At 40.7% G+C, this 12,011-nt stretch overlaps 1 protein-coding gene across 15 annotated transcripts in view; it reads left to right on the forward strand.

Annotated features, from left to right (window-relative positions):
- ablim2 (actin binding LIM protein family, member 2) overlaps positions 1-12,011 on the forward strand; it is a 93,850-nt gene that overhangs the window by 26,617 nt on the left and 55,222 nt on the right. For all 15 annotated transcript variants that reach the window (XM_035625847.2, XM_035625842.2, XM_035625849.2 and 12 more), the window contains one exon: positions 6,451-6,618. In XM_035625847.2, the coding sequence (XP_035481740.1) occupies positions 6,451-6,618 (168 nt within the window). The remainder of the gene's footprint in view (positions 1-6,450; positions 6,619-12,011) is intronic.

Genomic DNA, 12,011 nt, shown 5'->3' on the forward strand with positions numbered 1-12,011 from the left:
GCGAAAGTCCTCAAGGTCAACAGCTCCGTCACCACAAAGTACTCCTGCCGTGGTAATGTGAGCACTTTGATCCCCCCTGCCGCCTCTGCAGATGGTTCGCACCAGGAATGTTGCAGAGCACCATGGGATCTCCGTGAGTTGAGGGAACACTATTTTTAGGAGGTGAAGGAGCAAGGCTTCTTGAAAATGCATCCGAGATGCAGTTGCTTGTGTGTTCCTTATCACATGTATGTGTGAAGAAAAACCTAATCATGTTGCAGCATTAACTTGTTTGTTGCAAGAGACTCTGGAATTCTGTTGCTCCACTCTTGATGGGAAATTGGCATTTGGGGGGGTCCTAAATTTCAATCTAAGCAGCAATCTTGTATGGCTTGTTGTGATTACATAAGAAGTGATGGGGTAACTATGTGAGTTCTCCTTCATGATGGATTAGTAGCTACATGCCTTTGTTTGGGCAGTTGTATGGTGGACATGTGCTGGCGGTAAGCTGCAAACATCGATTGATGGTCAGTGTGTTCCGCAGAGGCTTCCAGTGGTGTGCGTGTATATGCATTACAGACATGTAGTGTAGAATTGCTCAGATAGCTGCCTGCCTGCCTGCGACCTCTAGGACAACGGCATCAGCAGTGGCCATCAGCCGGGGAAAATACAACATAAAGACTGATTGATGACATGGACAACTGGGCCTGAAGAAGACACGCCACGAGCAGGGGTAGAGGGGTCGGGCAGTTGGGGGGGTTGGGGACTCTTAACACCGCTATGCACAACAAACAACCACTTTCTATCCTTGTCATAGGAAGAAAACACATTCCTGCCCTAAGTCACCCATATATTCACCACCATCTTTAACCTCTCGCTACTACAGTCTGCAGTCCCCACCTGTCTCATGTCAGCCACAATCATCCCAGTACCAAAGAAAAGTCCAGTGAACTGCCTTAATGACTATTGCCTAGTGTTGTAGTACTCAAGACCGTTCTTGGTCGAGACCACTTTTTAAAGGTCTCGGTCTTGTCTCGGAATTGACTGCATTTTAACTCAGTCTTGTCTCTGTCTCGGACCTAGAGGTCTCGAGATTTGATGTCAAGACCACAACTGTGGGGATATCGCCAAATTGCTTGTGCATTGTCTGATTTGTTTGTTTATATAATTTATGTGATTGGATGTATAACGCTGTACTTTGAATGCAACCAATAACTCGATTAGGTACATTTGAGCACTCACCAATCTTTAATGGCTGCTACTACTTCACTCCTCCCTGAACCCCCCAACTCCCCTTCACATGCACTCCAGCTGTCAGTGGAAAAGGAGCAGTGGGAAGATGTCCCATAATTTGCTAATCATAAAATTTGGCTTCATAAACCACAAAGATTTCATCTGTATACAGCTTGGACTACATCAAACTTTTCCAGACACTTATGCTGTTTCAATTCAGGGGGCCTCTTCCTTCGTAGGGTTCATTTGTAGACCAGTTGCGTCACAGCGTCGAGACTCGGTTGCCCCAAATCGTCAGCTCCTTCAAATGCGTCCGACGAATGCGGCCTTCAAGTACCGTGGAACGAAGGATACACCGGGTGGATCCTTCCCGGCCCAGGCTATCCCAAGATTCATTGCACCCCGGTTTCGAAGGTAGTAATGGCGGCCAACAATTAACACAAACAGAGAAAAAACTTTTTAAATGTAAGTATCAGGCTTCAATAATATATATAAATTTAACGTTTAGCTAGCGAATGGTACTAATGTTTAATATGCCAAGTGGCCTTAAAAAATTATTATAGAAAATAGGTATGTGTTAAGTTGTGTGACAATCACGGAGCTGCTGTATTTTACTGCTGCTCGGCTGCTGCTGCATCTGACGTGTGTGAAACCAAAGCGCTAAAAACCTTCACTTTCTTCTTTAAGAAGTTCAAAGGTAAACTTATATGTACGACTGTGGTGATAATTATTGCTAATACTCATTTTAGATCTATAAATGGAACGTGAACTCATGACAGGTTGTGAATACTGCTCAGTTTCAGACGTTGAATATTCCCAAGTAAAACTGACTGACTGTTGTTTTGTTTCAGGGAGCGAGGAGCAGACTACTCACTTCATAAAACTTGGGTGCTTTAAAGAAAGGAGAAGAAAAACTGTTCAATAAACTATAAGCAGATATTAATTTCTGTCTTTTTCACCTGTGTAATTTTTCTCATCCTGTGCAACATATCTATGTAAGGTAGTGTATATAAATAATGTAGATATATGTGTACATATATACTTATTCTTATTTTTTTTACTACTTTATCTATAGAACATTGTACTTGTTAGTCATATTTTTTATCTAGACAACTGCACATTTCATCCATCTTTTCCAATATTAATGTATTTAGCTTCTTAGACTTACAGCTATTTTCTATTTGTATTGTATTTTTTATTATTCTATTCAATTTCATTTGTATACCACCAAAGCACAATATACATTGTCTCAAGGCACTTTACATAGTGAGGTCAATATTACAATATTACACAGAAAACCCAAAATTTCCCACAATGAGCAAGCACTTTGCGACTGTGGAGGAGAAAAAACAGGAAGAAATCTCTGGCAGAACCGGACTCAGTTGTGGGCGGCCATCTGTCTCGACCGGTTGGGGTGGGGAATAAAATGGGGGAGAGAGGAGATGTGAAAAAGTAAAAAATTGTAAGTCATCCAGGCCTTTATGTCTTTCAGAAAATACTGAAGTTTGTCTACCTGATTAGTTTCATCTGGCTATATCTATAAATATAGCTGGGTATCATCTGCGTAGCAATGGGATTTTATGTGGTGTTTTCTTATAATATTGCCTAAAGGAAGCATATATCAAGTGAAAAGTATCAGTCCCATCACAGAACCTTGTGGAACTCCATGGCAAAGAATGGAAGATTTTTTGCTAACGTTAACAAACTGAAATAAATAAGTAAGACTAAAACCATTCTAGTGCTGTTCCTTTAATCCCAATAATGTGTTCAAGTCTCTGTAATAATATCTTGTGATCAATAGTATCAAATGCAGCACTAAGATCTAGTAGGACGAGAATAGAAGCCTGTCAATAGAGATGAATTGATCTGATCTAGTATGGAAATGTTGATTAAAGGTAATAGCCTTGATGGAATAGGATCTAAAAGACAGGTTCTTGGGTTGGATGAAGTGACCAATGAAGTCAGCTAGGGGAAAAGCAATCTAAAAATAATTTAGGCAATACGTTCAAATGCTACTGTGTTGGACAGCTCCAACTGCACGGAAAAGAACAGGAAGAACCTGCAGCGAGTGGTGAGGGCAGCAGAGCGTGTCATCGGGTCGACACTACCCCCGCTCAGAGACGTCTACACTGGCCAACTCCAAAAAAAGTCAGCTGTATTATAAAGGATCCAACTCACCCTGGACATCACCTGTTTCCTCCCTGCCCTCTGGGACACAATACTGATCAATCAGATCTAAAACCAACAGACTGAGAAACAGCTTCTTCCCACAGGCAGTAAAATGCTCAACAAGGTTCAAGGGTGAAGATCAGATGGCAAAACCATCCCAGGCTCCCCGTGACTACCAATCACTGCTGCCTTCCCTCCTCCCACCCTTTCTCACTCTTTGACTGTTGTCTTTACCAGATGTATGCAATGAAACCAGTCTCAGATTTTTGGTTCACGAGGAAGCAAGACTTTCCACTCATAAATACTTGTCTTTATCGGTGCCCACGTACACTCACTGGTAGCTCCAATAAAGCCCCATCTCCTACCGACAACAGAATATATGCATCATACTCTCAAATCACTATACTTGTCTTGATTAAAGCAAATTTTCTGAATGGCTGAAAGCAGCTTTGTGGATTTAAGCATCATCCCAAAAAAACAACATGAAGAATTTCTTCTGTATTCAATTTTTTAGTTTACTATCACCAAGACCGTATTTCAATTTCTATCAACATACAAATCTGATTTGGGGATTGCACTGTTGAACCTCAATAATGAGGCCCAGGAAGATAAAATAAAGTAAGGTTATCATTGCAAGGAGATCTAAGGAGGTTTGGGTGGCTTTGTTTGTGTTGGACTCACAGTCACACACTCTACAAAGCTGAATATGGCCTTGTTCCCCACTGTGGGTGAGAGATCCTTGTAAAACTTGCTTGAAGAATGTGTTGCTCCTGTAGGTCTGCATGGTGAGGTGGCTGTTTTTACTCTCATGTCAAGCATCCCCCAGCCAAGCAGGTCCAAATGGGTAAATACATCTCTATATGAAGGGGAGAAATAGAAAGAGAGACCTGAACCTAAACAGATAAGATTTTATTCCCAAACTAGAATTAACACCTCATGGTTGTTATGCCCCCACCAGCCACCCACACAGTTGCAGTTTACATCCATATTTGTCCAGACAAAACCAGACTAGGCAGACCTTATCACTATAGTAAAATACATGACCACCAAAAACCGAAATTGGTTCATCCTTGAGCCAAAGGGAGTGTTTGTGCAAGATTTAATGGGATTCCCTGGAGGTGTTCCTGAAATATTGCATGTAGGAAAATAGGACGGATGGACAACCCAAATGCTTCCCGATGCCCTTAACGTATTTTCAACTACCTACTTTCACAGCATCAAGGAGTAAATTCAATTTTGAGAAATATGATGTGGCTTCAGACACAGCTTAGGGCATAACGGAGAGGCGGAGAAAGACAGATAAGATCACCAGCATTTAGAGTGCTCTCACTAGCTTCTGCAAGATTCACAATTTAGAACTTTTGTATGGACATAGTAGTTTATTGTTTTTACATTTCTGTTAGATTAATGGTTGGCACATGTTTTTAACTTTGGACAGAGACAGGCTCGCTGTTTTCATCTGTCTCCAGTCTTTGTGCTAATGCTCAAACATGAGACTGATACTGTCTTCCTTCTCTCGTTGTTTCTCAAAAACAACGCAATTAAGTTTATTTCACCAAATCTTTGCTTTATTAAGTTGTTTGCTATGCTGTTAAAAGTGTCAAATCCAACTAAAATGTACATCCCCTTGTAAGGCTGTAAGTGCATATGTATATAAATAAATGTTATCATTATTACTACAGAATGGTTGGAATGGTTAGTCTGAGCAAAAATGAAGTGACTTACTCTGATAAAAATAAGTAATAAGCAGCACAAGTCCCCTGGAATTTCCATTCACTTCACATGGAGAGAGTGTGTAGGTGGCTAAATCTGCTTTTCATTTTTTCTTTTCCTTAATCTTAGTCTAAACATTGTGCCAATAAAACACCTTATAAACACCCATGAATTCAGAAAACCTGAAAGAAGGATATTGCCCGACAGAAACAAGGTCTTGGTGAGTTTCCCAAAAAGCAGCCCTTTTTGGCACACAGCTAGTATCCCTATGCTTCCTTCTCTCTCTCTGCCTCTTTCTCTAAATCCCAATTACCGGTAACCATGGAGGCACGACGAAACCGGTCTGACGACACAAATGTTTCCTGACAACACAAAGGGACTTTTATTCAGCTGATGGCCCTGTCAGTACTGAAAGGCGGATCAGTTTGTTAGAATACTGTGCCATGGTTATGATGTAAGGGCAAGGTGTACTGATGATACTGTGGGGATGGAGATGTCCGCCGCTACATTGCATGTTTGCCCTCTTGTTACCGTCGCAGGTGCCTTGTGGATGTTGTTCTGTTGCGTTGAATGTTTTTGATCACCAGGGTCACTCCCTCCTTCCTGTGTGTAAAAATTATTGGAGTCCTGACAAATTTATGATGTTTATGCAGTATCAGTGTTTATGTGAGTCACATTGTGGGGATGGTCCCCACAACAGTACAGTAATTCCTGAAATTGTACAGTAAAGACTGGGTTTATAGCTAAGGTTGAGGCTTGTAGGGGTTAGGGTAGGCCACTAGTGATTGAAATGTTAGACAATTCCATGTCCCTGCAAGTACTGAAAACAATCATGTTTTAGTGTGTAAAACTGGTTTCATATCCTTGTGTGATTGTGACATTCTGAATGATAACTGGGATGCTTTTGGATGAAAGGCAGGATTTATTACAATGATGACATATGACACTGGATGTGGAAGCTTTAAGACCCAAATGGGGATGAGCTGTAAGAATAAAGGGGTTGCTGAATTGTCAAAGATATTTTTGGATTAAAGCCACTCACATGCATTTTTTTTGTTGTTGTCATATATTTCCGTGCCACGCATATCCAGAAATATGTTTTCTTTTCTGGATGGAATATCCTTTAGATCCTTCATATCTAATTGCTGATTGATCAAATGTACCACTTCACCTGTCCCCTTATTTTAGATTAGCCCAAGAAACCACATGACTGTGTGCATCTGTTAATCATCTTATATCATATCCATATGTCTGTACGCATAATTGTTGGTTTGTGCACTTGGGCATTTGCAGACAGTCCCCTATGTACTCGAATATAATCTAAACTTGTCATCTGTCTCCGTCTGTCTCTTGCAGTGTTTCATCAGCAGGCTGTCCACAGCCCTCTGGAGCAGCAGAAGCAGAAGCAGAAGGGCGGAGGGGGAGGGGGACCTATCCCCTGTCAGAACTGTGGGAAGCCCTGCAAAGGGGAGGCACTCAGAGTTCAGAACAAGCACTTCCACATCAAATGCTTTGTCTGTAAAGGTATATGATTTATCCTTCCACCTGTTCACTGTCCCCCTACAACCTGCAACTCCGCAGAAGCATACCCTCTTGGAATGTACTTTAACATGGGTCTGGGGGGCATAAAAACATACAATTGCAGCTATTTTTTGAACTGGAAATACCATCCTAATTAACATCTTGGGAAGACAGCGGATTAATTCAGGCTTTTATAAAAAATCCTAATTAACTTTTTAATTCTGTCCTTGCCTGTCAAAGAGAAGGTACTAATATGGAGTAGAAAAAAGACTAGGTTAGAGCTTTTTGTAGTAGAGACTATCATGGGCCTTTCGGAGAATCAAAGACATTAATATGGCAGACACAAAGTCATAATTTCTCAGAAAAAATACTGCAAAGCTAATAATATAGTGCTGGAGTGTTTAATTTCCTAATATGATAGAATATGGAGTAAGAAATAAAAGAAGCAGTAATATGGAATGGTTTGAATTTAAATTCCATATCCATTTATTAGGTTGAAAAGTCATCAACCAGTTCTCATTTTGGAGGGACAAAGAGCAGAGAGAAAGCTATCGTGGCTTATTAGCCATGGTCCACTATGTTCTGCTGGAGTACCCATAGGTATATATTTGTGTAATTACCAATTACACAGATAGGTGTTGGTTACATTGTGTGTGAGTGAGAGGGGTTGGTGTGTGTGTGTGTGTGTGTGTGTGTGTGTGTGTGTGTGCGCTTGAGTATGTGCGAATTCCAGGGTGGGTGGTTGCAGGCGTCAGATACTTGAAATGTATGTTCTATGTGTGTGGTTGTGTGGGTGGGTTTTTTTTTTTGCATGTGATTTTACTTTATAGGAGTATGTGTTTGTGCCCATCCCAGACTCTCAGCACGAGTCTTGTGTCAGACCCACTGTTGTTGTCAACACACACTCCGGTTGCCAGGCTACCGGTGGGGTCGCTACAGTGTCGGCAGCTTCCTGGAGTTTATCGCCCTTTTAATCTTACGCTGACCAGCAGACTCCCTGTCTGCATTCAGCACCCCTCCTCCTCCTCTTCCTCCTCTTCCATATTTAACTTCATGAATGAGGGTGTGAGCAGACCCCTGATGTGTTAATGACAATGAGACAACTGCAAATAATTATCAGCTTATTTGATCCTGACCTTAAAGGATAATTACAGCTTATTGGACCTTAGTTTCTTAGTTTTGGCCTTTACTTCAAGCACTAATAACAACAATGTGCTCATGGTTGATGTTTGGGGGGCGCTGTCGAGCGATGAGCCAGTAGGACGCACTCACCGGAAGCTCCGACAGATTTGAGTTTAAAATTGAATTTCTGACAAAAGCACGCTATGTATAAATTAAGAATTTTACCGAGAGTGTAACAGAAGCCTTTGGAGATGGTGAGAGAAGAAGGAGGCAGTGGAAAATGCAGATAAAGATCAACACAAAGACAGACCTGATAAACGAAATAGGGCCAAATGGAGCCTCGGGGTCAACTACAGAAGGAAACGCCGGAAAGGCTGCTCCGACAACTGACAACAGTGTCGTGCTGGGGGCTTGTGCTTGTGATGTATCTTGTTGGTTTACTTGTCTTGTTCTACATTCTTCACTCCCTTGTTTTGTTTGTCTTCTGTGGTAAAAATATTTAAATTGAGGCATGATATTCACTTCACACAACCTGCATTACTAATGTCTACATGCTTGTTGTTTCAAAATATTTGAAAAAATATATCGATCAAGATTACTCTTGGAGAAAGGAGTAACAACAATTCCCTTTATTTGCAGCCGCCAGAAAACAAACTTGTGCTGCAATATTGTTAGCCACACCCAGTGGGGGAAAGTAACTAAATACATGCACTCATGTACTGTACTTGCACACAACTTTAAGGTACCGACACATTTTTTGAGAATAAACATTTCAATTCAGATATTTTAAGTGCCAGATACAGTAGCTGCATAGCCCTGCATATACAGTATATATTGGACAGTATCAGATTTCACTAGATACAGCAAAATTAATTCACAGTAACAAATGTATCGCTACGTCTGTAGAAAATAAAATTATGCTAGCGGTCAAATACATTTCTAACTTTGTTCTTTGTACATTTTGTCTCTTGTTTTGTCAAATGAATTACAAGCAAGATCAGTCAAAATGTACCAATGTACAGTATCTCTGTTGGAGGGTGAACAAGATAAAATTAGATGAACAAGATGAAAGTATTTGATAGGTACTTGATTATTTTACACGATAATATCATATTATGATGTGTATTATCAAGATGATATCAGCATTTCATTTTGAAAATGTCATGGTTGTCATCAATACCAGTATAATGTGAAACCCAAAGTATAAGCTAATTCTAGAACATCTGAATTTGTCTTCAAGCCACGGTCTAAAGAATGTTAACATTTCTGACATTGCCAGACAGAAACACATACCACTACTTTGTATAATATATAAGGGGCCTGTATAGGAAAAAAATTACTTAAAGTGTGTTGAAGCTTAATAATGCGCAAAAATGAAGGAGTGAGACTCTCTTACCTCATTCATTTTTTTGTTTAACCTTATATCAAATTGACAAATGGATGATTACACGCCCAGGGTCTCTCTCACACCCACACACACACACAAACACACACACACACACACACACACACACACACACACACACCGATGTTCTTACTTGAACGTCATTATTTCACAATTACTGGAGGTCATAATTAAAGGGATAGAGAGCATGTTTCTTCACCACATGAAGTAATTTGGTTCGCTTTCAAAAAGTGCTTAATTAGGAAAAGTGGCGCTGGCAAAATTCAAGGCATTCCCGGAGGTGTATTAATACCATGTAGATGCAGCAGTCACACGAAGAGCTATGTTGAGGCCCTGCTCACGCCACACAGTTCAGACAGACAACACCAGGCCTATTCCTGTCATTCCTAAATCCACAGCATGACCACGTTAAGTGAATTTCCAACTAAATTGGGCAAAGAAAGGCTGATTATGTGTGCATCGCAGTGGTTGGGTTGATAGAATGTTTGGGTAGTTTGTGGTCATAAACTCCAGATGCGGACTGGCGAGAATCTGAAAGTCAGGGGTTCGGAATAAAATAAACCAAAGCAGGTTGAGCGGAGATCAGTCCAAAACTTGACTTCAAAGACGAGAGAAGACATCCGACTCTGTCAGCATCGAAATACCACATATTGAATAAGACCAGGTTAAAATATCTTCCCCTATTAGTGTTTTTTTTTTACAGGCCATAAACACACACTCTATAGAAAGGGCTACCTTACCCCTGACGAGCTGCACTCCCTCAAAAGATATCGAAATTAACCTGGAAGAGAGTCAAGCCCATGACCCCGGACTCTACCGCCGTATTAGCGCCAATTACAACCAGCCTGGGTGTAAGCCAGCAGGCTAACAGCGCCAGGTCTGAAGTGAGGAACTTTCAGCAGTATGTAACTAACACCGAGCAGAGAAGAGGACTGGCTTAATATGAGTGAATGTTAGCCTCGTTATCACTGGCTTTATGTCAAGGTAGCTCTGGCTTGCTAATAGTAAACACAGCCTCAATGTTTTTAGCAATAACATGTCTGCTACAACTGAGTGTACAGTTTGAGCATGGCGGGATTCACCCGCTAGAGGGCCCAGGGTAAGAAAATGATGTGGACCTCCCTGCTTTACGTCATTTAAGGAAAAACATGGAGGACCCAACAATATAACAGTACTGAATTGTCGTGAGATACAAAGCTCATTTTCTGGCTAGGAACCACAGGCAAACTGTTAGCTGGCCCCTCATCATTTCAGGAGATATTTCATGATTTAGTTGTTTGTCATTAGATTACCCGAACCTATTTGAGTTACTTCGTGTTTAGGGGTGGCTGCGGTTCAGGAGGTAGAGAGGTCGTCCACAAACTGGAAGGTTGATGGTTTGAGTGTCCTTGGGCAAGACGCTTGACCCTCAATTGCCACAGCAGTGCTGTGTGAATGTGTGTGTTAATCGGTGAATGTGACTAGTGAGTGGTCAATAAGACGACAAAAGTGCTATATAAATAAATTCCTTCTACCATTTAAATCTTAAATACACATCTTTAGTACCTGAATTGCGATAATTTTCCCTTAAGGGGTTATCAATTGTAAATTAATATTAACATTAATATTAACATTAATTTACAGACATCTAATTACAGACATTAAGTTTTTTCACAACCAGGAAAAATACGAATCTATAAAGAATTGTCACTTTATCCATTGATTAATAAAAATACATTATTTTCAACTTATACACTTGTTTGTAAGTGTTGCCTGTAAATATAAGCACACACCATATTAAGGTGCATCAAACTGTTCAGAATTATAGGCAGATTCTTTCCCCTTTTTAACTGGTTATACATTGTGTTGATCACTAGGTCCACAAAGGAGCTCTGGAAGATCAAATCTTCTTCCAACAGTATTTCCCTATGTGCAACTTATTGTATTTTTCTGCTGTTCACATGTTACACATAAAAACAAGAACTCCACAGTGCAGCTGTTAGCGCCGCCGAATCTGATAGGCTCTAATTGCTGTTTTTCATGGTAGCTCCCGTCAACACCGCGCTGTGTGGTTGAGGAAGTGTGTTTTATTTAGGTACCAACTGTGCTCGTCTCCACATATCCTGTTATGTCTGCATCTCAAACGCTGTCAAACCGACCCCATCGATAGAAGGAAGCAAAACATCAAAGACAGACTTTAATCCAGAATCTGTTTCTGCTTTGATAAAGCGCCATCACATCATCCAAACAGCATCTAAATTCAGCAGGGAATACTCCAATGTAAAAGTACGCTGCCACACCCTAATGTCTGGAACTGATTAATGTAGATTACAAAATCTGCAATGGCGAAAGACTCCTTTGTTATTCGCACACCACATTCACAGGCATTTCAGAACATAAAAGCACACTTCCAAACACAGGAGTGGTATCTTTTATTGCACTCCACTTGCCTCTGTAAAGCTAAAAGCAGATTTATTTGTTCAGTAGGTGTAGTCTGCCAAGTCAGAATGCTTGTTAATACCACAGCCATATAAAACTACATATATATCATATATATATATATATTCAATTCAATTCAATTTTATTTGTATAGCGACATATCACAACATACATTGTCTCAAGGCACTTTACATAGGGAGGTCAATATTACAATATTACAGGGAAAACCCAACAAATCCCACAATGAGCAAAGCACTTGGCGACGGTGGAGAGAAAAAACTCCCTTTTAACAGGAAGAAATCTCTGACAGAACCATACTCAGTTGTGGGCGGTCATCTGTCTCGACCGGTTGGGGTGAGGAGAGAGAGGAGGAAGAGAGGAGAGGTGGGCAGAAAGAGGGTGGGAGGCGAGACAGTAGGAGAGAAGAGAGAGAGAGGACAGTTGTACAATC

This window comes from Scophthalmus maximus, chromosome 2, assembly GCF_022379125.1.
Source record: "Scophthalmus maximus strain ysfricsl-2021 chromosome 2, ASM2237912v1, whole genome shotgun sequence".
Lineage (NCBI taxonomy): Eukaryota > Metazoa > Chordata > Actinopteri > Pleuronectiformes > Scophthalmidae > Scophthalmus > Scophthalmus maximus.